This window comes from Hyalella azteca, unplaced genomic scaffold (genome assembly GCF_000764305.2).
Source record: "Hyalella azteca isolate HAZT.00-mixed unplaced genomic scaffold, Hazt_2.0.2 contig11277, whole genome shotgun sequence".
NCBI lineage: Eukaryota > Metazoa > Arthropoda > Malacostraca > Amphipoda > Hyalellidae > Hyalella > Hyalella azteca.
The window spans coordinates 1027304-1054635 of NW_025941278.1; the positions used below are offsets into that span (position 1 = coordinate 1027304).

The 27332-nt window shown below is 37.4% G+C and overlaps 1 protein-coding gene across 2 annotated transcripts in view; it reads left to right on the forward strand.

Annotated features, from left to right (window-relative positions):
- The first annotated feature begins 231 nt into the window (after positions 1–231).
- The window catches only part of LOC108678820 (kinesin-like protein KIN-14I), an 84074-nt gene continuing 56973 nt past the window's right edge, over positions 232–27332 (forward strand). Inside the window, exon 1 of one of the 2 annotated variants that reach the window (XM_018167306.2) lies at positions 232–535. In XM_018167306.2, coding sequence (XP_018022795.2) covers positions 341–535 — 195 coding nt within the window. In that variant the 5' untranslated portion in view covers positions 232–340. Of the gene's footprint in view, positions 536–20445; positions 20747–27332 lie in introns of those variants that run through there. The other variant, XM_018167305.2, reaches the window with a different exon arrangement.

Consider the following 27332-nt stretch of genomic DNA (forward strand, 5'->3'; position numbering starts at 1 on the left):
CGTCTGCGTGAACTTTCAGTGTTTGGTCATATGCCGTAATGTTTAAATCTGCAGAGCATCAGTTTTATTAGTAGGTATAAATGGACTGCAACGAGCCTCCTTACAATAAATTTTTCAATTTCGTTTTGGGTACTGAGATTTGATAATTTTCCTGATATGTAATTAATGCATAGATACATAATTATCAATTATATCCACAGGCAGTTTCATTGTGTTTTTGTGTGAAACCCTAAGATGACTTTAACGGATGACTATAACTCTGCATAAAACAATTGAAAAGTTTCAAAGACATTATTGAATACTAAAAAGTGGCTGAAACGTGACGAATAATCTATAAGCAATGCCCCCTTTAACGGAAAGAAGATGTGGAACTCCTCAGAAGCAGTTAATCTGCAACCCAAACCAACATTCGACTACATTTCGCTTTGCCCTTCCAGCGCGCTCAACTTTTGTCAACAAAGACAAGCGCACAACAGACGTGGTCCTGAGAGCCAGTGATCGAAACGCTCCTTCAGCTCACGAATTTCGGTGCAAGGTAAGTGGTTGCGCTCTGTCTCTTTTTTGCGTAATATTGATGAGGTAAAAAAATTCCAATATTTATTCGATCGGAGTCTGTTCTGAGCCTGTTCTGAGTCGCACTTCTGTTTTCTTTTTATGGCTAGTAAGTACATTTACTGTAGCTTTAGCTTTGAGGATTTTCTACGTTTTATGCAAACTTATTTTAAGGAATTATTTTAAGCGCTAACACACATAAACTTATTGACACCATAAGTCGGGCATAGTTCCGCCCGGCCCAAGTGTATACACCATAAGTCGGGCATAGTTCCGCCCGGCCCAAGTGTATATAGTGTACCTGCTAATTTCACACAGTCACTCGTGGTCCCACACGAGAAAAGTATTACCGCAGACCGAACCGTCTTTTTTGTAGAAATTATGGTTGCACCTAATCTAAAGCTGAATGTAGATTTGAATATTAAGAGCTTGATCACTGTTTGCGTGATCATAAGATGTTGAATGATTAGCCTGCTAATGGGATTTTAAATCTGGATCCTTGCTTAGAAGCAGATGTCAGTTCGGTCATTATATAGCCGGGGTCTTAACCTATATGCTTAAAGGTAGTTAACGAATCAGTACGGTCAATTCAACTGGGCCGAAAGACATACAAAAATCAATAATAATCATAATCATGCGAGCAAATGAAAGGTTCGACATACGAGTGTGTTGTATTCTCAATAATTAAAATTTCTGAAAATTAAATTCTGCGAAAAAGTTTCCATTGCCGTGTGCAATTTCTTGTGTTTGAACACACCGGTGCTTGTTTGTACATACATTTTCAAGTCTGTTTTTGTTGTATTGTTTGAACAAAGTTTGATTTTATGCATAAACTGAAATTTTTTTGTTAAAAAATATAAAAGTATTAGATACTTTTCAATATTTCAAATGCTTGTAGTGCAGTTAAGGCATAGAAAAAAACATTTGCTTAACCGTCTCTCATTTAAAACGATACCATGTCCAGTAATGTATAATTTTTTACAAGTGGCTACGTTGCGAATGAAATATCATGAAACGCAATTAATTCAATCACCTTCAGGAATAGCAACATATAGACAGCTTCATCGAGCAAGCTAACGTGACCCAGGCTCTATAAACTAAACCGGGAGACGGGATGGAGGAAGCTGTCCAAAAAATATGTTTTGGCACTTTAGTGTGAACGGCAATTCGACTTTGATGTCGAGATTAATAGGAGCGAGATTTTTCAGATTTTATGTGAAAAGATAGAATTTCAAACTGTTACAGCAAGGGTTTTTACCCTCGCATGATATTGCATCTATAGAGACCGGCCACGGAAAGGTTCGACGGGTGGCAATGTAACTCATGGAAAGTTCCAATTGCTTCGTCAGATATTATGCAAAATAGTTCCGAAGCTATGGCGATTGGGAAATGATATGCCGATCAATCATTTTTATTTCAGCTTAAAATATTAGAACTGGTTTAAAATTAACTGATCGTAAAACAGAAACGATGACACAGGCCTCTCGGGCAGCGCGATTACTTCTAATCGCCACTTGTAGTCTCGAAAGTACAATATTAGGTATGAGCTGTAGAATAAAAATTTGGTTTGACCGCGAGAAAAGGACATGACCAAACAGTTACTTGAGAAAACAGAACAGAGAACTTAAGTAACTGACGATTAAGAAGGAGACAGAAAAAGTAAATGTCTCAAGCACAAGCTGTATAAAAGAACGGAAATCATTGGATAAAATTGGGACTGAGTCGAATTTGGAGAAAACAGAGGGTCGTGCAGGTGCTGAAGGAAAGCGAGGATCATGGTATGAGGGACTAGGTTCTAACAACAATTAACAATTCGTCCAAGTTTTAAAAACCTCTTCGCCTTCTCGAATTTCAACCTACCTCGTAGACTCCTGTTGGAATCGAATACATATTTTATATTGTTTTGTCAGCACAAACAGTCCGAAATTGAATCCTGCTTGGAGCTCAATATTATTGGACAATATTTTGGGTTGCGCAACAATACTGAGGGTACAGGTGGCTGCCATCACTATTTATTGCGCAACAATATTGAACATCCAGAGACTATATACTGTAGATGTTGTTGGCCATGCTCCGGGTAAAGACCTTTATCATTTTTAGTGGCCTTTTTATCTTCATTTGCAGATTAAAATTCTATGTGGACAGTGAACACGCGACCTCTAATGTGAGATACTTATGTTACACGGTTATTGAGAAGCTTATATTGAAGATAAAAGTTTTCGTTTCAAATTTGTATTTTACATTGCCCCTATTCATTTGCAGAGCTGGTAGACTTGAAATACACAAAATTTTACAAATATTCAAGTTTATTGAACTATTATTAAATCAAGTCTGAGCTCCACCAGTCTCAGTTTACACTTCTCAATGGGTGGATAATTATAAGCTCAGAGTATAAATGATTTCAAGAACAGACTAGATGAAGAAGTGTATAGATAGAGACTGGAAGTGCTCCCCATCTCACAAATTGGTGTATGTTCAGCACCTACTTAGCTTCAACGTCAGTTTTGGATAAATCTGGTCAAAGGACTAATCCTCAGATCAGTCAAAAGCATTATAATAATCGGCTACAGAACAAGCCGGTCTATTCTCCAACGACGATATTAATATGTCATGCTATGTCATGCTGTACTCTTCGAATTAAATCGTTTGATGAAAATCCGTAGATTATAAGTAACTGTCAGTTTCGTTTTCTTTCTTCCAATCGTGGACGAGAACTGGTCTAAAAATATGATTTTGAGACTTAAATTTTTTTTTATAGTTATATTAGGTAATCGCTATCTAAGCATCGTCTATATGTGAAAGAATATCTATCATTTCAATTGCTGCTTGTTTCCAAAAGATCTCAGAAAATTATTTTTTTTATGTATAAAGTTTCGTGGAAGTTCACCGGAGTTACGTTCCGAGGCAATTTCCCCATCGCGTTGTTATTTCTATCTTCTTATATGTTGCGTAAAAGTAGTAATTTGTTAGTTACGCGTTTTTCACATTCACAAACTTTCAGCAACAGTTAGTTAAGACACTGCTATCATGAGACGTTTGGTGCTCCCTTTGACTTGATTAAACTGCGGCAGTTCGTTTATGTTTATCTGTCAATGAGCAGTATCTTTTTAGGAATGTAGGCTTAGAAATTGCCATGCAGAGAAGTAATTTGCATGATTCACATTAATATAAAATACGGAACTGAAAATGTTTGTCCATTAAGATTCAACACAACATACAATGTTAGAAATTAGTTTGATACTCGCAATTAAACGTTAATTTTAACAACTGAATTTCACTGAAAAACTAGCAAAGGAGTAAATGACGACCTCTGAAGTTTATGTGACATATATGAATCTGGAAAACGCCTAAATTCAGAAATTCACGAACCCTCTCCTGTAGGCCATATGCAAAGTAATAGTAATAATTTCATTGTACTTCATCACTTCCCCAATAAAACTCTTAACTTGAGTGTCATTGTTGTGGGTTTATGGTAAAAGTGTTAAAAGTGTTACGGTATACGCTGGAGTTTCGTGGATCAATTACCAAGAAGTTTGTTGAATAAAAACGCACGCACCCCTCTGCGATATCAGAGGAAGGCAACCAACCGCTCAGCCAACTCTATGGAACGTTCACTGGCGTGGATGGAGCGCTCGCGGTCGGTTGTGTGTGTACGCGCGATGCAAGCTAAGATTTCACTAGCGTGGTACGCTCGTCGACGCAACATGCGTGCCGTGCCATAGTTGTTTAAATTTACACCAAGTGTTTTTTTAGATAATTTCTGTGATCTATCAGTGGCTATGATCCTATGAATAAATTCATGACGCCTGAAAAGCGATTGTGTTGTGAAATTTACCAGATTTTTTTTCCAAGTATTCAGTATCGATAGTTAAAAGTTTTAAATGCCATAAGTGAAAATTTTTGTTATAAACCGTTGAGTTTTATTTTATTGAAAACTATAGATTGTGATTTGTTTAAATAATGTTGATGCTTTAGGTTTAGGCCTGTCTCATCTGCCGCATCTCTGTCTATGTTGACCAAATACTCCAAGTCGCGAGCTGACGATGCTCTTCCAGAGGTACTTCCTCCAGATGAATGCGAGATCAGTGATTCGTCTCTTGAGTCTTTCACCGATTCCGAGACCGATAATAATTCACAAGGACGAATTGAAACTCGGCTAAAGACCAGGGGAAAAACTGGTAGCTATTCATTATCTCAGTCTTTTAGTTCAGTGCCTCATACAAATATCCGTGATTTTAGGAAAAACAATCAGAGCAAAAGGTGCTTCAAAAAAAGACAAAGAAACAAAGCCAGTGTGTCGAAGACTTACAATGTTTACGATGCTGAAGTTGCGTCAGGCGTCAAGAAAAGCCTGAAGTCTTCTGACTTAGTCAAATCTGGAAATCAAAGAGTTGATCAAAGTGGGCCTCACCCTGGTGCCGCAGACTCGGTGGAGGCAACGACCACTTCATTTTACCGCAAAATAAGCGAAGAAGAAGCATCGGGTTGGGTCAATACTCACGGGAAAATAACCAGCTCATCTTCAGCCGCATCGGAAGCTGGGAGTTTTTGGGAAACTTCTTGTTCGTCTACGACCTGCAGCTCATCACCATATCTTGCACATCCACAGGTCCCAGAAAGTCCTGTGTCTCAGGATCGAGCTGGAGTTGAAATGCGAGCTTTGCCAGCCATCACAATTGATGAAGTGATGGACACCATTGACGGTCTAGGAGACGTAATGCCATTGAACACTAACAGCGGGCAACCGTTGATTTATAAACTGCCTTCTTTATCTACTGTATCTCACTTACTTCCTAGTGATGCCGCTGTGGTGGAGCAGAATCCATCAAGTGATTCCGGACACGGGTCTAGTTCTGAAAACGCACTTACTAAAACTCATTCAGATCCTGCGAATATCAGCTTCTTCGACAGCGAAAAAGCCAAAGAGATGAGAGAAAACTCTCCTAGCAGACTTTTTCCATCGCATTTCGAAGGAAAAACAAAAAACGGAGTATACGTTAAAAATTATGGATACCGTCCTAATGTAAGAGCGTCATTCATTTCGAAAAATGGATCAGGCGCTGCTGCTCAGCTCGAATCGAGCCAAAAGGAGAGTGATAATAGAACTTCTGAACAAATGCCTGCTGTTGGCAATTCAATTGTAGATTTTAGCGTACTTGAAGGAAAAAGCTTACGAGAAGTGTCCACACAGTGGATAGTAAACCAAAATAACGTGAATAACTTCCCCGTTCGAAGAAAGCGGCGACCAGCTTTGAGTAAAGTGAAGGAGTCTATAGGTTTATTGCTACCGTCTAGAGTGTCAAGAACGAAGAAGCTTCCAAAAAATTATCTACAAGAGTCTAACTCATCAAATGACCAAATGGCATCTCCCTCAATCAAAGATGGACTGTTCCCGATGCGTTGGTTCCATAAAAATAACGAGAATAAAGGTAACGAAAATGCTTTACCGGAAGATTCAATACCAGGTGAAACAAATAATCTAGATGCAGGCAAGAAGGCTGGTGATTATTACATTCGAGCAAGGTACAGTGATTTTAAGAACGTTGTGAGCCCGATACATTCCACAGGTGGCAATTTTGGAACCACGCGAATCCTAGACGGTGATAAGAACTCTCACGTTTTGGAAACATTTGCCCAGGTTCATCGAAGCTCCTACAAAAAATATGCCCCTGCCCGTTATTTTCGAAATGAAGATGACCAAATTGAATGCGTCAGCACGACATCTAGTGAGCAATTTTTCAAGCCATCTAGTGTACATTCACCTACGGAATCAAACGCGATGCCAAAAAAAGGTATCCTCAAGAAAGTTAGTAGCGCAGATTCGAGCGATAACGTACTATCGTACCCGACCGAGAAGAGGAAACGAAACGTGGTCACTTACGACCTCCCGCTGCCGAGCGGAGCTGCTGGTGAGGCTGAATACGATTCGATTGAGCAGAATCCTGTGCAGGTCGGAGTTTATAGATCAAACCATTTTCATGATAATCAAGCTGAAATTAGCTCTCCGAATGCTACATTTGCTGAATTTAATGCGGATAAGCAAGCATCGTCTAACCAAAACCTTTCGCCGAACTCGCAACCAACGTTTAAACCTATCATGGACAGCCAGTACCATGAACAGCTTCAAAGGCTCTTTGCTCTTACGTACGACCAAGGTATTAATACTGGTGTTGTTGACCCTTCTAAATGCAGTCACAATTTTGCCACATGTCACATGCAGCAGTACTGGAAGGATATTTGGAACCTTAGTTGTAGTATTATAGCAGCCAAAGATCAAACGAACCTGAGTAAAAATGATTTCTCAGACGACGTGAAAAATGAACAAACGGTTCAAAGTTACCGGGTAGATGCAATAGATTATTTATCTTCAATGTCATCTAGAGGAAGCATGTGTTCCACTAAAGCTAGTTTTGACTGTGTCAATCTCAACACCTACGACCAATCCACCGTTTCTTCTGCTAAATTTCGAAACATTGATAACTTCTCACATATACCCAGCTTGGAGCCTCACCGAAGCAAAGACGAAGATAATAAGAGAGGACTCGAGTTCAAATCTGGTATACCTGTAGCTGTGAAAATGAGGAACCCACTCCAGCTACAAAATCAAAACTCCAGCTCCAATTCCGTATCCGGTACATATTCGCCAAACGAAATCTACGCTGAAGGCACATCTAAAATAACACGGAACAAAGGAAATGCCAAATGTTCGAATAACACTAACATCTGTGTTCCAACGTCTGAGAAAAAGGCTGAGTTTCCCGAAGAAATGCAGAAAGCAGCAATGGTCTCCTTAAATTCAGAGACTACATTAAAATCGTCTCTTCCTGAAATACCAAGTAGGTCCGAAGAACTTAATAACTATGAAAGCTATTGCATTGTTGAACCGACAACTTCATCTGTACAGGCTTTTGAACCACACAACCATGTGATAACAGCATCAGAACAAATTAAGTTTGTTTCGCGTAAGAACTCTTCTTCGCCACAGACGTCATTTCGTCGTCCTTCGGTGAGTTTAATCGAGAACAAAATGCTTGTATTTTTTATGGTGCTGTGATTCATGGCATTATTTGGCTGTTCTTTATTTTATTTTCTGCTGTGTTCTACGCATGGCTGCTGGAGTAACTGTCATCAGTGAGCGATGGCGAGACGCTTATGAGGTAAACACGTGTCGGCTGTGAATGTGTTTAACTCGGGTCCACAATGTTACGTTAATTAGAAAACCGCATGTTTAGTGTTCAAAATTAATTTATTATGTAATTAACACGATTGAGTGTGGTAAAATGTCGGTAAAAAAATTTGTTGATGATAAATTTCACTTTCGGGCTGCAGTCGCGTTGTTGCAGTGATTATACAAAAAAAAATCGATAAGCCAGTCTCACACAAAAATAGATTTGAGAGATTTTCGCCCGTGACACATTTTGCGACTTCAAAGCTCAGTGGTCGATGAGCAAACGATCTGGAAAGTTTCATTCAATGGAGCAGAAGGACGCACACTCTCTCTAACAAAATCTCACATACTATGGGAAGGAGCGAACGATTTCGTCTCTAAATAAAACTGGCTCTTTAGTGCATTGTTTTGCGTAGGAGAGAAATTGATGTGCTAAAGAAGATGTTTTGTTATAACGCCAAATGACCTGTAGACTTTCATTAACTTGAAGCGATCTAATTTAATCTTTTCTAATCGGTTGTGTACCGGTATGTGCAAAAGATTGTTTGAAGCGAGGTCCGTATAACGTATACGTTTAAAACGGTTATACTCGAACGCGAACTACAATACCTAACCTATCGTGTCGTGATATTATCTGTACCGTACTTAAAATCTTATTTTAATTATTGGAAATAATGTAACGAGGTAGGTAAAGTTCGATTAAAACATCGAAACTAAATTTTCAATTTGAGAAGTCTAAATTTTTTTAACATGTACAAAAATTGTCCTTTCTTTCCACTTCAAACGAGAGTTGAATTGGAGTTTCGTGCTAAACGCAGATCGCGACGGATCTTTCTTCCATTAACATAATTTGAAATTAATTTACTGGCTCAGGGGAACGAGATTATTGGAAACGGGACATGAGATTAGAGATATCAAGCTTTGAAGAAAATGGTATCTGGTGAAACTGGATCAAGAGAATCGAGAAGAGAAAAATCGGATTCTTAAACATCTTGGATTATATATCTCGATTAACATCATGAAAAGCAGCTTCTTCCTGCATGTCTGATACAATAATCCAGATAGTTCAGACACCAACGCTCGTGATAACGACAGTTATCAGCCCTAGAGCGTGTCAGGAGAAGCGCGAAGCCGCGACGCAGAATTAGGTAGGATCACAATTAGGTTGCATTAGCTAGGCGAGGCCCTAGCGAGACTGCAGTTAGGTAGGCGCTTCTCCTCTTAAGATGCTTGCGTGTTCCCCCGCGACGCTCCGCTGCTTGCGACGACGAGGAGCGAGTGTGCTGGATGCTCGCTCCTTACGTATAATTCGCGTGCGAACTTTGCTGTGTTTCTCCTTAGTACGGAAGTTGCGTGCGACCTTAATGTAGGTATACGCATTGCATGCTCACTTGACAGTATTCAACGAAGCTTTAGTGACAGAGTGACCACATTATTTACTGCTGTCCCTAATTCATGCTTTCTAACTCCCGATTCGTGCGAATCATTATCAAATCCCAATTAGCCTGCTTTATACTTTGATTTATGGAGTGTTTTTAGGTCATAACTTTCCTCCTTCTAGTCGTAAATGTTCTACAAAACAACGGTTACGTCTGAGGCGAAGCCAAGCCTAATTGATGCTGTATAGTCTATACCGTGAGAATAAAAAATCAAAAATATATTCATAAAATATATTCACCAATTTAGACTGAGAATAATTCTAAGGATTTCCCCGTATACTCTTGCTTTCTCTGTGTCTCTGTGTGAAAGTTCCTTGCTACTCAATTTCTAGTAGATAACCAAACGTAGTGACGTGAGAACTAAAATACGTTTCTTGTATTATAATCATTAATTATATACTATTTAAAAAAATTGTCTCAGTTTTTTTCCTGAATAGCCAAAATTATACGGAAAAATCTTACGAAATTCAAAATTACGCAGACCTAATTAAGCTTACTCGTGCGCCACAAATTCAGACTGATTCCGATCATTCAAGTTGTGCTTTAGCAGCCGCGATAAATAGTACGTTAGCTCGATTTAATCCTTCTCGTTGGGAAGCAGATTTTCCTGAGTAAAAGTAGAGGCGAAGAATGGCAGTCCAGCTCCTTCCTGTGTCTCATTATTATTATTATTGGTCATTTAATGGCCATTTAACCGGTAAATTGTTTGGTTGTGTGATTGGAGCGATGTGCGTGCACTTTGTGCAGTCGCATATTTGTAGGGAATCATAAAGTACATTAGGGCTGGGATCTCTCCATCATCTTTGTATGCTTGGCGTAGGCGAGCTGCAGTTTATGCCACAGTCAAATTTGTTTAACATTCCAGTTATTTTGTATTGCATAAGTCAATCTTTGTCTAAAACTTATTAATTCAGGATCAATTAATTTCGGCTGTATGCATGATTACGTTGTGCGAAATCCAGATCATATAAAATATCACACGGTTTTTATTATAAATTAAATTTAAATTTATTTCAATTCCACTTCTGTGTGTTATAAATAAATTAAAATAACGTTTGATCGAACGACAACGCCCTCTGTTTCGCTTATTTCGATACAATCAGTTTAAATAATCAAATTAATAAAGTTTTCCCGAGCAACAAATATTCATCCATTCGGCGACAATCCAATTTCATGCTTTGGTTGGTTGGTTGGTACATGAATTTCATTTTCTAATTTTACTTTCGTTCCTTCCATTGAAACAATGTAAGATAATCCGCGTTACTTCAAGATGACGATAAGCACTGTTGCCATTGCTAGCTCTCTTGTCCCGGCTGGTCTCAGGGTAATAGTTCCTCTCTTGCGTATCGCTTCAGGGACGCTACGTTGCACCACTTCTTGATATAACCACTTACTTTACGACGGAAAACAACGGAATTTGCTAGACACTTTGCAATATCTAACCAAATTGAAATGATCATGGTACAATACTTTGAATAATCTCGTATTTCTTAAGGCATTCCTAGTAATGGACCTCCTTCTTGAGTGCGCTGACTAATGCTTCAAGATTTCATGGGCAATATTTACTCAATTTGTCATGGATCGAAATTTAACTACTTAATCTTGTTTGTATTTAGGTATTTTTGAGAAAATAACTCAATCAAAAGAGAATTTTTTTTAGAAGAAATCATTTTAAATCTTCGTTGAGAATGAGGCTTCAAAGTTCTCGATGTAAAAATTTTGTATTCAAATTTCTATTTGAATCGATTATCTATTGTACCGCCAGTTTCAAGCCTCTTCGAGAAACAAGATTAAACTGTAATTTGCCTCCTTGAACGCCTTTTGTATATTATGAGGAACCCTTAGATTCTGACACAAGAAAATGTGGTAACGAGTTACAACACTCGCAATACGGCCCACCGTTAAATTTAATGGTACAATTGACTTGATGCACAAACTATCAGGGCAGCAGCCAAACTTTTAAATGCAGCTTACAATATGTTTTAGCGTTTAGTATGTGGTATTAGTTATATGCGGCATCACCAAGTGCTTAACAGGCGAAGAACACTTCCACGTGGTTCTCGACCGCTAAAAGTTGCGTACTAGCGAAAGAAACCGTTTTCTCTAATAATTACTATAGTTACTGTGTTTTCTCATGAGCGCGGATAAAATGCAAGAAATGTGTACAAATTCATTTCCACAAGGTGATAAAACAGTTCATAATTCTAGCTTCTCGAAAACTCTACGTCCCCAAAATTCTACTTAATTAGGTGCCTGAAGCCCGACTACGAGTTGTGTTCAGCGTGTTCACGCCGACGGAACCGTACGCGATAAGAGAACCGTTATAGCTTCCCCGCACGTTCTGTTCTTCAAGAAGAAGTTAATACTATCGCTCATGAGCGGAAACCCAGCTCAAGAATATTGCTTCCTTTTCGTGAGCATCAATGAAACTGTTACTGTGTTATCACTTAGGGCCGCGCCCTAGTGGTGATTACCTCTTCATCTTCCTCTGTCTGACTATCAAACAATTAATTGTTTGTTAGTTCATCGAAATTATCAATTTCTTCTGTTGTTGATAATCTGTCTTCTTTTTATTTACCCTATATTTACATATTGCTACCGGATATTAAACCGTACGCCATTCGGTCAATTAAATATTCGTGCTCCTGTACTCGATACAGATTCATGCGTATATAAATTTTGGTGAAGACCAGAGATTGACTGTATCATCGAACTCTAAAATCATTCTGAGAGTTTAATTCGCAAAATCAAGCCAAGCGGTGAAAAAGTAATTTAAAACACATTACTCAACAAAACCCATATAATACTGATATTAATCATCACATTAACCATCCTCAATTAGCCCGATGTGTAGCCCGGGTGCGTGGCAGCGCCACCGACCGACATATCGCCTCCATACCACTTCGTCCTTCACCGGCGTGCGACGGTCTCGTATGTTTTCATTGCTGAGTTTTACTGGCGTAATAACTTTCTCTGTGACAACTTTTTTGTGTTCTCAGCGTTAGACGCTCCACGGTCAATGCTTCAGATACACCGCGTATTGCTGCGGCCTCTCTGATACTGTTCGCGCCATGAACACTTTCGCCTCAACTCAAGCATAGACTCATCAATAAATTTGTTGTAGACTGCTTATGATGTGCCGCAGTTTACGCAATAATTGCGTGGTGATCATGATCCATTGCCTTGCTTGTCAAGCTGCGGGCAGAGCTCTGGGATTAGTACAGGAATAGATGTCATACTTGATAGATAATTTGACAATTCTTCCTAAATTATTCATCCTATTTAGTTCACAACTTCACAAATAATGCGTTGACTGTCGCTAACATTAGTTTCATTTTAATCTGCGTGGCGTTGGCGAGTTTTTTCTATTCAATAGTCGGGTTCCGAACTGAATATATAAAATAGTAATATATTAATATGAAGTAATTGAAAGTGATTATATTATAAAGTGACTAAAGATCACTGTCATACATGAATTATCAAAATATGTAACCTAGGATAACGGATAAAACAAATGCCTGATCAAATCACATTCCATTAAATTTGTTTTTATGTCATGTGACTTGAGCTTAAAAACTGCAGTGCGAAAAATAATTGAAGCTAAGTCTTTGAATGCAGGCTATTGGTAAATACCAGAAAAAATCACATATGATTAAATGTCGCCCAGGTAAATTTGCTTTGCGATCTCCAACATGCATTCTAGAACAACTTGTGCGGTAAATGATAAGGGAGCTCAATTTTTTACGTCTCTTAAGATTTCTGTAATGTTTCCGGAACGGTGATTCGTTACATAGAAACTGCTCATAGGTTACCTGTGAGGTAGAAGACGTGCATCAGCGGTTCGTTGCGCTGTCGATAGAGCAGCCCTCCGATGTACAAACAATGCCATGATGCTTCGACCAACTCCTACCGTTCTGAACCAACGAGCTCCAACTATGGATCGTTTGCCTTTGAAGTAAACTGCAAGAATTTCGTTTTAATTTGTATCTGTGTAAATGAACGACACGTGTACTCTGACTCAATTAGCAAAATGACCACTGACAAATTTTATGCTATCAATCAAATATTTTAAGTGACCAATCGAACATATTTGTTCGACGTTACTGAGGCTCTGCTATGTATAAACTTAGTAGTTTGCATTGCACCACTCAAGCATTATCTATTCAAACGTTTGGAGAGATTGTTCTCCCATGGCTGTCGCTGTCGCATGGGCTATTGCGATCTCAAGATCTGCAGATAATTTCGTTATTAGGGATCTAAATTGTTGTCCTCTTGCCTAACTCTAGCGCAACGGTATGTGATGAGAAAGTTATTTGTTACTTAAGAGTACGAACTGCATTAGTACTGATTATTTCAAAAGAATTTTAAATGCATCGCGGTTGCAAAAAGGCAAAAAATTTTCATCTTGCAAGGAATGCGTTTATTAATAACATTTCTCAGACCAACATTGGAACGCGGCTAATGAAATGTGATCGTAGACAAGAGATGATCGATAACGATTTAAGTATTTTTAATATTTAAATGCATACGTTACACTTATTAAGTGAGACTAAAGTTTCTGGTGGTGATAGCATATATTGTACCGGCTCTTCCACTTCAAATTTGATATAAATTCTTCTTCAGTTTGAGAATCATGACAAGTGCAAATGCCTTCTCTTGAATAGCTCGTATTCAAAAGTTCTCAGGCTGACAATATTGATCATGATCAAATTTGTTCATGAACTCGAAACCTCCTTATTTTTGCTTGTGCACCGATTTTTACATGTATTTTCTCGGTACTCTGCCTATTCCTATAGATCCGTTATAGCCTTAGTAACAATCGTGGCAGCAGCCATTGATCCGAGACTTGATTTCATGCCTGCGGTGTGCAATACTTTTATATTACTTACTTGCTCTCACCAGTAAAACTTTTTTCCAACTAGCGTAAATGAATGAGACTTATTCCAATATAGCAAAGCACTTTTTGCCTCTTATGTGAGTAATCCTGACTTAGTTTGACACGGCAAAAGGGTATCAATATCGGTGCTACGTCCGCTCTCTTCTCTCTGCTGTGAGTGGGAAAATGTCACTGTTTCGATAATATGACCCAGCAATTTTTCCTACAGTATACGTACTGAATAATTGATTGTAATTATGACGAGGCACTGCAGCTTTTAGACTATCCATACGAAAGTGAAGACTTGCGATCAAGTCAATTGAAAGGATCTTGTCGGAAGAAACGCGATCTCTTTTTATATAGTTTTTATCTGTTGTAATTTCCGTCTGAAACACGGCTGATTGAACAGCTTCCGCTCATCGAGTTTCTTGTCGGTGCAACAAAATGTTCTTTCCAGTTTATGTGCCGTGAAAACTGCGAGGAACAACACGTATGTGCAACCCGTATGTACAACAACACGTACCTATATACAACCACACGTATGTACCACAACACGAATATCGCCATGACATGAATGAAACTATTCAAGATCAATTGCATCGATTTAATCCGGTTTAACAAAAAAAGAATCAAGTAATCCAAAATTCTTAGTAAGAAAAAATGAAAGTATATTGATTACAGACTTGCTCTTTAAGCTGGCTATACTTGGAGATACTTTTCACCAATTTGCTCCAAGTAGAATGCAATAAAAAAAATTTGACAATTTTTTCATACTTTATAAGGAATCGAACTGGAACTGCAGCACAACTATGGACATCATGCAGTACTTGAAATCACACTCCATTTAATTAATTAATTCATATATCTTATAACCTTTGCAATTACATTTAACGCTCTTTTGAGTAATAATTAATACTCACATTCTCATGCTCAGTACCGCAGTTTACAAACATAATCGTCTTCATCGAGGACTGGTTATCTGTGTCATCTTATTCAAGAGGTTTTACATCATTATCAATCACTTTCAACATAATAATAAATATCTATTGAATTATTCCCGCGGTTAAAATTTACATCTAATAGACATAAAGCGTGTCTAGAACGCTTTTTATTTCCATGAAGAGATATCAATAAAATTCTGTACCTGCTTAAAATTTGTGTATGCATTCTTTTAGACCTGAAGCGTGCCTAGAACCCTTTCTATCTCTTAAGCATGCGTGCAACGTCACAGGTAGAGAAGGCGTTGTTAAACAATAGCTGGTATTTAGCGTCTAAGTATCACGCGGCTGTCACCTTCACTGTTTTATTGCTTTCACATTGAGACCATCTTACTTTACTTAAATTTGTACAACTGTTATTCAACTTTCTTGAAGCTCATCCCTGCAGAGCCCATTCATTACCTTCATCCCGTGTTCTATTACTGCACCGAATCCCAATTTTTAGGGTATCATGTTTTTTTAATATATACATTTTCAGTAAACTTTAGAAAATAGTTTCATGGAAGGTGGAGTAAATGATTCAATCTGTATCAGGAGTTTGCATTTCTGATTAAAAAGTTTTCGTTCCACGACGTTGTACAACACAATTTTGCTACAATTCACTATAGGTTCTGTTAGCTATAGAATTTAAGGTACAGTTTTTTTTTATTTTCTTTAGTATAGAGCTTCTTTATCTCTTCCTATTCCTTACCTGGCTATTTACGTTTCACTCTTTACAGGTATATTTAAAACACCGTCGTCCAGGAAGGATAGTAAGAGATTTAAATTTGAATTTCTATCTTTGCCTTGATCCTGTCCGTTTAAATATGTTTGTTGAGGAAGATTTGCAGACATAATATACTTTAATCGTATTTTTTCCTTCGTGCGTTCAAAAATTCTTCTCCACTGAGATTCATTGAACGGTATTTTTCAGATGCAAGCAATCTGATCTTCGCCATTAAACACGATATAAATATTGATCAACAATTAGACACCGACTGAACCTTCATAATCCAAAAACTCGATGAATAGCGAGGTGAAAGTTCATGAAGTAAACTAAAAACAAGCTCTCTCATTCTAACCTCAGCTAAATTATCTTTGTTTTAGTTTCTTGTCCCCCATGACATCAAGATGTTTAAGGTAAACATGTCATAAACAAAGAAAAAACACTATGGTGACAATTATTCTGACGCTGAGCTTTGGATTTTTTGCTGTTTGGCTCGTGACACGTAATAACGAATTTCACGATTACGAAACTACAGTCAGAATGGATTTAATCTTGCCGTCATTGGAACAAAAGTTCTTGGGGTTAAATATTACTTAAATTAGTTGCACTGTTGGAATGTCTGATTTCGAAAAATCCCCATCACAGCTATAATCTAAATTCAAGCATATATATAGCCTAATGCACATTTTTCGACGTATTTAATTTATCTCCACATTTTTATATATTACTACTTTACCCTCATATTTTAACTAGGTTAACTTTATACCCTCGGTACTCGTGTACTCCTATCTTTCTAAATAAACGTGACCAGAAGCTTTAGCCACATGACGGAGCCACACGCTCGCAATATCATGGGAATATCCCATGAGTACTCGTCAAAGTTTCCCCCTCTGCATTACTCTTCCTGAGCCTTAACGTACATAGCTTCTTAATAGTGCTGCAACTCACAGGTTCATTGTCTTCCCTGCGACAATAGCCCGTAAGTTCGTTTTTACTGCACGCTCCAGTTGAAGTGCAAGCTCGGTCGATGTTGCGGATCGTTGCTGCATTGTTTGCCTGCTTCTCCGATATTTGATTATTTTTACTTTCTACTCTTTTAAGTGTCACTTTAAATGCTACCCTCCGGTAAAGAAAGGAAAAACATATAACTAATCCGTGCCAAAGTTTATTTTTCCCAACTGCATAAAAGTACAAAAATCAAGTCTGGTCCTTATGGACAGCACTGAATAAAAAGCTGCATGAACTCGCTCGCTGTTGCAGTTAGCGTTGATTTTTTCTGTCTGATAAATGAAAGTTTCTTTGTTGCCATCGCTTGTCCCTAGCTGTACGTAACTTATACTTATAAGATGTAATTACGTATAACGCTGTCCATATAGTGCGGATCACCTCCTATAATATACTCTTACGTAGGCAGAACAGAATTCATCTTATAATTTTGTTATGTACAGCTAGAGCTTTGTGTCCAGGCGAAAGTCATGTTATATCAAACTTTAGCTTACTTCGTTGTCATTCTGCTTTGTGAAACAAAGTAAGAATTGTATTGTTTATTTTACCCTATACGTTTTTCAACGATGTAACGGGTAATTTTACCTTGCGACCATCGTCGAGCGTGCGCAATCATGAATCTTGGGAAATATAATTAAAACTTAACAATGTATCAGTTTTGCGCACTGATGAATTATCTATATACATATACATGTGTATATTTTTTTGCTGAATTGTGGAGTGTATAGCTTGATCTTGCCCAAAAAAGCGTGTTCTCGCCCAAACATTGAGCGTCCTTGTCCAATCGAAGCGTGTTCTTACCCAAACATAGCGTGTTCTGCCCAAAAATACACTGTTCATGATCAAACACAACGTGTCTTTGCCCAAACATAGCATGTTCTTGCCCAAACATAGCTTGTCCTTGCCCTAACATAGCTTTTTCTAGACCAAACATAGCTTGTCCTTCTCCGAGCATAGCTTATCGCCTTATCCAATGATAAATGAAAGTACCCTTATCGCCTTATCCAATACTAAATGAAAGTTGCCCGAAAATAAGTAGGTACAGGGTGATTCACGTAAACTTCCTGATTTAGAAGCTCACTAAAAAATAATCTTTCAAATATATCATTGCAATATAAATTTTATTGAAGAAGACATTACGCGGATTTTGTATCACTTAGTTTTAAGTATGAAATCAGACAAATCAGACACTATTTCGACAATTTCTGATCAAACTATTGTGAAAATTTTTAATTTGTTATACAGTATAATTTGTTTTTTTTTCGAATAAAAATTCTGTGGGAAGGTTATTTTTATATGAAAAATATTTGGTAATACATATGTAAACTCACTGCACGTGTGCATGCCCAAGAGTTAACCATGCAATGTCGTTTTCTTTCTTACCCCATTTCAAGGGTTAACCATGCAATGCCGTTTTCTCTCAACCACTATTTCTCTCTGTAAGAAAACTACTTGATGAGTGTCTTCAATAAATGCTATCTACGTGCATTGTGTTCAGTGGCATTTGGCCTCTGTTAAAAGTGCTTATGAGTTATGAGGAAGTTTGAATTTAACAAATTTATACAATATGTTACCTATACCTTGCAAATTTATTATCAGGTTTATTCCTGGATTAAGTAAGTGTACAATTAAAAAACCTTATATAGCAGAGAACGTTCTTAACAATAATTATTTATTACTTTTTTAAGAGCATTTATTTACCTGTTCACCATTAAACTACCTGAATTCAAACCTTATGCTTTGATTGCTTAAGCTTTAGGTCGCTGTTTTCTCCTATTATAACACTCAATTAGTTAATCGGGCTTTGCTTTATGTAAAGGTTCCTTGACTCGTGCTTAATTATGACACAATTACGTCACCGGATATCATTGCTGACGTTCGTCGTCTGGAAATCCGTTCAGCTAATATGACATCCGGTTAAAATTAATCATTGCTCCAACAAAAACTTTGTCTTTAACAATAAAAAATTGCCATACAAATGAATCCCAAAGTAAGTTCAAAAGTGTCGAAACACAGGAAACTTTTAGGCTCTGTTTCACTTATCCGCCACCAGTTGGCTCGCGTTTTCTGTATTATTTATTTGATTGAAGTAAGTTTTCAGACATCGCGACTTTTTTTACTTTCCCCTGATTTTGTGCGCTTCGCAGCAAAGTAATTCAAAATCGACTCTTCTGTGGTGTCCAGTGGCAACACTAAAATCACAGCTGAAAACGCTACAGGCGCTGCAATCACGCCTGAAAATATACTTCAGCTGTCAAAGCTACGTTCATTATAAATGCCAGGCGCCAATACTCCAGGCCCAGACGGTAAAGCGCCTCATCTTAACCAAGTTACCTTTATTCTGCCTGGTGCAGTGATAGGATTGGACGTGTAGCCCTCTCAACCACTTTTAGCATTTGACTTCTATTTTTTACTAATACATCACGCATTTCAACAAACATTCAGTTAGAATGTGAATATTATTATACTTTTGTCTGATTAAGCATAGTTATTTGCTCAATTATTATGATGAAAACTAGTTTTGTTTCGAAAATTCTACGCGTTAGTTAATATATAGATTGCAATACATTCCCGGTAAACTTGATCTGTATCTCATCTAAGGCAAGCTCGAATTGTGCATTTCCGATACTTGATAAATAGTAAGCTATGTGAAAATATTGAAAATATTTTAATAGGTACATAATTCATTTAAAATAATTAGTTAAATTGTGGTAATATCAGTTTTATGTTTGGGAATAAAAATACTGATGAATAAAAAAAAATCTATTTTGAGCTCTTCACTCTTTCTCGAATGAGTTAAAATCAAATTATGGGCAAATTGTACTTTAAGTTTTGATTCATGATAATCTGCAGAAAACATAGAATTCTATAGATTCTATAGAGTTACACTTAAATAATATAGAAATTATATTTAATTCGAAAAAAATTCTATAGAATGTTATCACAACGATTAACGAGAGAAACAATCTCCACTGCAACCAACAGTCTTTCGACATTGCATTCAAACGTTTTGTACATGGACATGGTGATATACGTTTGACATAATTTCAAAAACCTGCAAATTTCGGCAAGAATAATACTCTTTTAGAAATAGATTTTGATTAATTTTCACTTATACATGTTGCAACCATTTTCATTGTATTCTTTCATTACTTCAGCTACTCTTGAAAAAAATTTCGCCAATTTCTTATACTGTATATATAACATTGATCATTTATGTCTAGTCTAGTCTTCTAACTCAGAGACCATTCATTTTACTATTGACGGTTAATTATTTTTAAATCCCAAACCCGTGCAAATTACACATGTGTTACTTCAAGTTAATGTTTTTCCCGGAATTACGATTGGAGGATAAAAAGGAATCATGAAAAGGATAAAGAAGAATCTCGTCTGTTGTGACTGCAATACTTTAAAGTCTGTCGAACCCAAACGCTCGCTAATCTCATCATTCTCGTGATCACGTTCACCAATTTTCTATCTATTATCGTCGTTCTCGTGATCACGTTCATCAATTTTCTATCTATTATCGTCTTTCTCGTGATCACGTTAATCAATTTTCTATTTATTATCGTCGTTCTCGTGATCACGTTCAGGTTCAAAGCCCTGCTGGAGACCGCTGCTGAATGCAATTATTGCTGCCTGCTCAGCGGCAGCTGGTCTGACGACCCCGCAGTCAGTACTCAGTAGTGCCATGACTGGCGTTTGGTGAGGTTGGTTGTTTTGCTCGTTACTGAAGTGACGCTACAAGTTAAACGTGATTTTAATTGGAAATGTAATGCTTATTTGTGTTATCGTTAAGACTAGTAAAATTTGAGCAAATTCATTTAGAACGTTTATTAATTATATATATAAAATTTGTTATGGAACATTTCTTTTTGAAAGTTGTCAAGTGAAATTTTGGGTCATCTCAAATCAATCCTGTGCAAATCAACTCTTTACTAGCTTCTATACAAATTCGTATGCTGAAGGCGTCAACCTTGTTACGGAATTCTCCTCGAAACGGTGAGCTTTTGAACCGAAAAATAAGATTAATTGTGGTCTACCTTCAATGACACACAAATCGCCACTAATCAGACACTGCACTTAACTCGCCGATCGTCTCTAAAAACGGCAGAAGTCTTGTCTGAAATACGACTTTAGGGTTGAATTACCACATAATAATTATGGAACTGTATAAATTTCAATAGAAAGTCGGGGTTCAGTTTTGTTTACATGAAAGATTTCAATTGAAGGCCGGCAACTTAATGCTGTGGCAACGTTAGCGGCATTGACGGTCCTGTACTACGATAAATGTCTCGTTACTTGATCTATTTTGGTGTATTTGATGCTAAAAAACTGCGTTGAATTATCAAACTTTCGTTGCGAAAAGACCTAATCTACGTGCCCAGAATATTCAAGACTATATATTTCAATTCAAATTGTCGCTGTTGAACTGTTTGTCCATAGTTGATGCTTTCTTTCTTTGTTAATCTCGTCTAAAAAAATGCGAATCGCGCGCTCGATCAGAATTGCTGTCTGCTGCCTAGCTGCCGGTTGAAGGGCACTAAGATTGAACTAACATAACATAACATAGTGATGTCGGCGCTGAAGTGTAGGCCTGATGTGGCCTGTCGCCGATTCTTTTCCTTTTCGTGCCTTGTTCATAGATCTAAACTCGTGTCATTTGATCGGATCTTTTCATGACTGGCGATAGTTTGAAGTAGCTACTAGACTTCCACCGGGTTCGATAAGGAGCTAGGCAACTTACTAGATTGATACTCCCAGGAAGCAACAAAACCCCTATCAACATTCAGCATTGTGTCTAATTGTGTTCCTATGGGTCGTTTATTCTCAAATGCGTATCCATATGGGTATGGCATTATATATATAATTGAAACTTATTTGCATTATCGCATTTTGATAATTCAGTCCCGCTGCCAACTACATCGAAATAATTTCATTCCCTGCATATTCACATGCTGAGAATGCACACTTCTTGTCCACGCAGAAACGCGATAACCGTAAACAAGGAAAATGTACACAAAACGAAAAATAATTTTTATTTTTTTTTCATGGATTTAAGTAGCATTTTTTAAAAAACCTCTTTTTAGTATTTTATCCACCGCAGGATGGATTCGCCTTCTAATAAAGCTCTTTCATGATGCCTTGCATGTGCTCAGATCGAGGACAGGACTTGACTTAGTTTCCGGGGCTGCTTTGCGAACGTTTGAGCGCAGATCGTCGAATCAAAGACCACGCACCACAGACACCGAATTGCGATGTTCCGAATTAGAATTATTTTTGCCTGCATTTGTAATAATTGATACACAATCTTAATTGTTTTAATGTCTATCATTTGTAAAGCTTACGGATTTATCTATGATAACCGACCCTAATATGCATCAAATGTTCAATCGTAATGAAAGATTTTCCTGTCACTCTTCAAATATTCACAGTTCAGTCTAACTATTCTTTATATGTGGGCGGTTTCTAATCGCTTCGACGATATAACTTATTGTTGAAACATTCAATCAATAGTTATTCCCGTGTTACCATCTACGTCTCGGCAAGTTTACCCGCCTTACACGTGGGAAAGAATTGTTATATGAGCGCTTCTTAATTATGCATGGAAGTTACATTGAACGGTTGGTGACGCGCGACCTCGGAATAAGTAGTTTCTGTGGTATCAGCCCATCAGTAGAGAGATAAAATACGACGACTGCGTCTATGATACCAATGGAGTCACCAAATGAACGCGCTCAAACATTGCTAAACTGACATTCAATAGATTAGTTACAGACTATTTTGAACTTCTTATCAAGATAGCAAACAACGATTTGAAGAGCATCAAGCATTCCCTTGATATGATCGGTAAGCCGGTGCCTGTGGTGGTTGTAGATGGCGCGATAGAGGCTTCCTGTACATAAGTTATGCCGTGAGAATCTCCCATGACATGCGCATGTCGGCAGGGGATCGCTCTACCGCAACTGCTGGGATAATCATAGATTAGCAGCTTATTTTAACGGAGCTTCTCTTATACACATTTTGCGATCCAACAAAAGGATAAAGCTGCACTCGTTTTGGTTGAATTTTAAAATTTTGTGCCAGTTCAGTTGAGTTGTTAAATTTGAACTACTAAGTATAAATGTAGAAGTATAATGTGAAAATCTCATTTATGAGGACTTAGAGTTATCGTTTTTGGAATATATATAGTTACAGCTGAAGCTCAAAAATGTAAGAGTTTGCTGGGAGTAACTGTTCTCATCAAGTGTATACGGTAACGAAAGTTTTTGTGTGTGTATATACCGACTGAACTCCTGTGGGAGGTCTGTGTAAGCTAAATGAGGATACTAGGGGAAATTAAGATGAGGAAACATTTACGGTAGCCCAGAAGCGTTTCCTTTAAAGGTCTTTTTGCTTCACTGCCCCGAGGGAGTCTCAAGTTTCAGGACCTTTTTTGTCATACTGTCGAGATGAACAATTTCGGTATCGTATGTGTTACTCTCATCACAGTAAATGGCACCTTCGGTGCTAGATTTGTTTATAAAGTTGTAAGTCTTTTTGGGTGTTTAAACTTATTATCAACGGACTAATAGCTTTTAAAGTGAATTTTTGCCCATGGGCTGTATTTATTTTAAAAATTTCTGGTGCATAATTGAATATTTTCTCTGGCGTTCTCCATTTCTCAGGCGCATTTTCGCTGGCGTCCTCCCATGAGATCCACTTTTAGACTGGTTTTTGTTATTATTATTTCAGGTATGAAACCAAGTTTGATACTTCTAACAGTACATTGAGAGCTCAGAGCAATTTATGGTTACTTTTGTATATTTTCAATTTTGGTTAATATTCATTGAATTAACGGAGTGTAATATGCAGATGGCGAATGTTGGGTGTTTGTTGTGTGGTGTTAACTTGAGCGGAGGTTGATTGTATTATAAATGAAATAAAAAAGTATAGCATGTGAATAGGTGTAAATAATTTAATGTATTATTGTATGATTTCCTTAATGTCTTATTTTTCTGCGCATTTGCAGTTCAAGACTTTAATTGCAGTTTATGCTGTTGACCTTATAAACAGTGTTCAAGAATGTTATGAATCTCAACTAGCACGTGTAATGTTCATCTTGTTTTGATCACGTAGGCCAAGCTAGAGTGTTTCTATGACCCCGGCAATTTTATTTTCCGTTAAAACTTCAACTTCAATCTAAAGCAAACCCGGAACTTTTATTTTTCGGATTTTCAGTCACGCTTCAAAATCGACTCCCATCTGAAAAATGCCACTAAATCCTGCACCTGGCAATTTCCATCAGTCAAATCACTAAGTAATTTCACCGAGGTTTGTATATCAAACTTTGCTGCAAATAATTTCGAAAATAAATGCACCGCTGCGCATCGTACATCGAAGAAGCTCACTTGATGAGCGCTCGAAATAACGGTTATCGTATGTGTCATCGGAGCGCAAACTTGATTTATTATCGTCCACGAGACGCAGTGGATCGTCACGTAGCGTATCCTGCAATTTATTGTTTAAGCGTGCCAGCTTCTCGACCTCTCATCGATTAGCTCTCTATTTCTCCTTTTCTTTTGTGAAGAGATAATTTCTCTGTTTGTTTTCCTCCGTTCCATTGTCGTCGCCAATGATGATTCATAAATAATGAATAATAATAATTAAGAATGATGATTCTTCACATAACATCCGTATTGTTATGAAGATTTGATCGTAAAATATCGCTTATTCTTTGGTTTGTTTGCAAGGCTTTGGTATGAAACTGTTCAAATGTTTCTCGAGCTCAAATTTTTGTCGTGATAATCATTCATTTTAAAAATATTCATTTTAAAGAAACATTCATGATTACCTGTTTATTAATCATTCATCTATACGAATTTATAATTTGATTAACTAATTATACATCTGTGCGTCTGCCACTAGATTTTTGCCCTCGATTTCCCTGACAGAGGGAAACTCGTCAACAACGAGCCAAACCTTGCATGACCGAATGCATGTGATCGCAGACTTGCGTATGATTGACCGACTTTGTTCTGTCGCATATCATACTCATGGCGCAGCCATTTTGAAAGTAATTCTCAGCTATACATATCGAGCTCGTTTCATCTCACAACTTCTCTTAATTTCGATTAATCTATTGTACTTATAAGTGTTTAAAATATTTGTAACGATGTTCTTCACAATGAAATTATTTGTAACGTTGATGTTTACAAAGTTTCATTTGTAGTGTAGAAGGTATCGAAGTAAAGTGCTAGTAAAAGCTACTGACCTGTTCATGCTGCCCTGTTGAAAAGCACGCTTCAAAATTCTCAATCTATCAACTCTCTCTTTCTTTCTCTCTTACATGACACTTGTTAACACATGGCACGCGCATCCTGCTTGACTGCTTTAAAGCAACTGTACACAAATTTAAGCGTTTAAGTAAGAAAATCAACGCTAGATGATGGGATTACTGGCAATGTAGACAATGTCTGAATAAATTACTATAAGATAGCAGAAACAGCTTGTTTAAACACGAGTGATTAATGACCAGAGAAATCATTGATTTAAATTTTCAGGATCGAACAATATTCTTCAGTGGACGTTGGTTGATAAAAATTCAGGTTCAAGGAAGTAATTTAATTTATTAACGACGTTTCGAATGTGACATCATTCATTTTCAAGTTATAGGAAGCATTGAATACTGAAATTTTGGCGGAAATAAGTACATGATACACGTAAATATGATACAACACGAAAATTTGGAACCGCGAAAATAATTCCGAAACAATCTCAAAGTTCAGAAAATCCGGTCGTTACGAGACGAGTAGCTGGAGTCCAATCCGTAGAGATGAGGGCTTCAGCTATCATCGGTCGAATATTTCGGGTCACTGCACGTCCACTGAAGAATATTGTTCGATCCTGAAAATTTAAATCAATGATTTCTCTGGTCATTAATCACTCGTGTTTAAATGTCTGAATATGGTAGGTTTCGTAGGTGATTTACTTATTTTTATACTCATCTTAATTATATTTATTGTAGTTTTAGAGTCTTCTCGCTGCGTGACAGCGATGATCGCATGCATCACAGATCGCATGTCGCTGCATCAACGGATTTTAAATCACACCGAACTTACCTACCCCACGCGGTGTCGCTTGTGGAAGCAGCAAGCGATGCGTTTCTGTCTGTCTCGCTTCACTGCAAAGCTCAAGCATGCATTAATACTTCAAACTCAAGTACGGATTTTTATTCGATTCTACTGCGGAGAATTAGCAAGGCTTTCGATAAAACCGCAATTTTTTTATTTCAATTCATATACCTTCTTCATTCCTTTCTTTTGTCTGGCGCCTAGACTGTTGGAATTGTACAAATAAATATTACGAAAAATATTTTTACTTTCATTGTCATAAAAATTGTGCGTAAAGTTGAAGTTTTCCAGTTTATAAAAATTCAATTTTTATAGTTTATGAAATGATCAAACGCAATGTGTTTTAAAACATATGCTTATGTATTCTAATACTTTTATTTCGACCTCGCGGCTATTGCTAAACAAGAAAAACGATATAGTGCAGCTAACTAATTTTTCTACTTCAGTTAATAAATCCGGCTTGCCGCAACGTTAAAATCTATCACCTGATAATTTTTTTTTCTCATTTGTTTTTTCACCAATTAGTGTCATTTGGGATAGTATCAACATCAATAAAACTGTGTAACTTGTTAAAGCTCAGTCCAGTCTGCAGGTAAACTGGTAAAGGCAGTTCAATGGTGCATCAACGGCTGACAGTTGTACCCCGCAATCACGTCACGAACTTAACCTCACCTCTCTGAGGTACACGGGTTCATTGCAGCGTGCGAGAAAAACCTGGACGTGCTCCAACGTTTACCGTCATCGACGTGACAGTTAACGTCGTGGTGCGATGTCAATTCCCTGGAAATCCTGTCGGGGGGTTAGACTACAGAGTCATTAAACAGCTAATTGCAGTCTATCTTCCCTTCGAACGTCCGTCGTTAATGGAGAGCGGATATAAATTGGTAACTACTGATATACCTATTTGCAGCAAACAATTACTTTCAAGGTAATTGAGTTAAGTGATTCATTGCAACTGCATATATGAGTTCATAATGGATCCACTTCTGTGATGTTTTTTCCCATGAGTGGCAAAGGTTTGGAGAACTTTAAGGTCATCTTAAGAAAATTTGTTATCACACATACTCGCTAGACTTTTTCTCGATTCCGTGAGTACGGCGTCTGCTCTATCCTCACCGAAAGCTTCGGTAAATGTCTTGTCAAGTATTTGAGGAAACATTGGTTGTCATTTCTTCAACATTCATAGCATCTAATTATAATTCTATCACGAATGTATATCCTATGTAGACTTCATACATCGTATAATTAGATGCATCTAATGTGTCATCAATTGTTGTAGAATGTTTCCAATCAAAGCTATTTTTCGGAAGCCAACCGCATGTCAAGTAGTAATGAAATTTATTATAACTTTTTTTACCTTTTCACGAATTTTCCTACAGTTTTATATTATCATCAGTATCGCCGTGTTGGCTGTTGCAATATTAAATAAAGATATAGACTTCATGTTACGATATAACTACGTATTCGACTGTCGA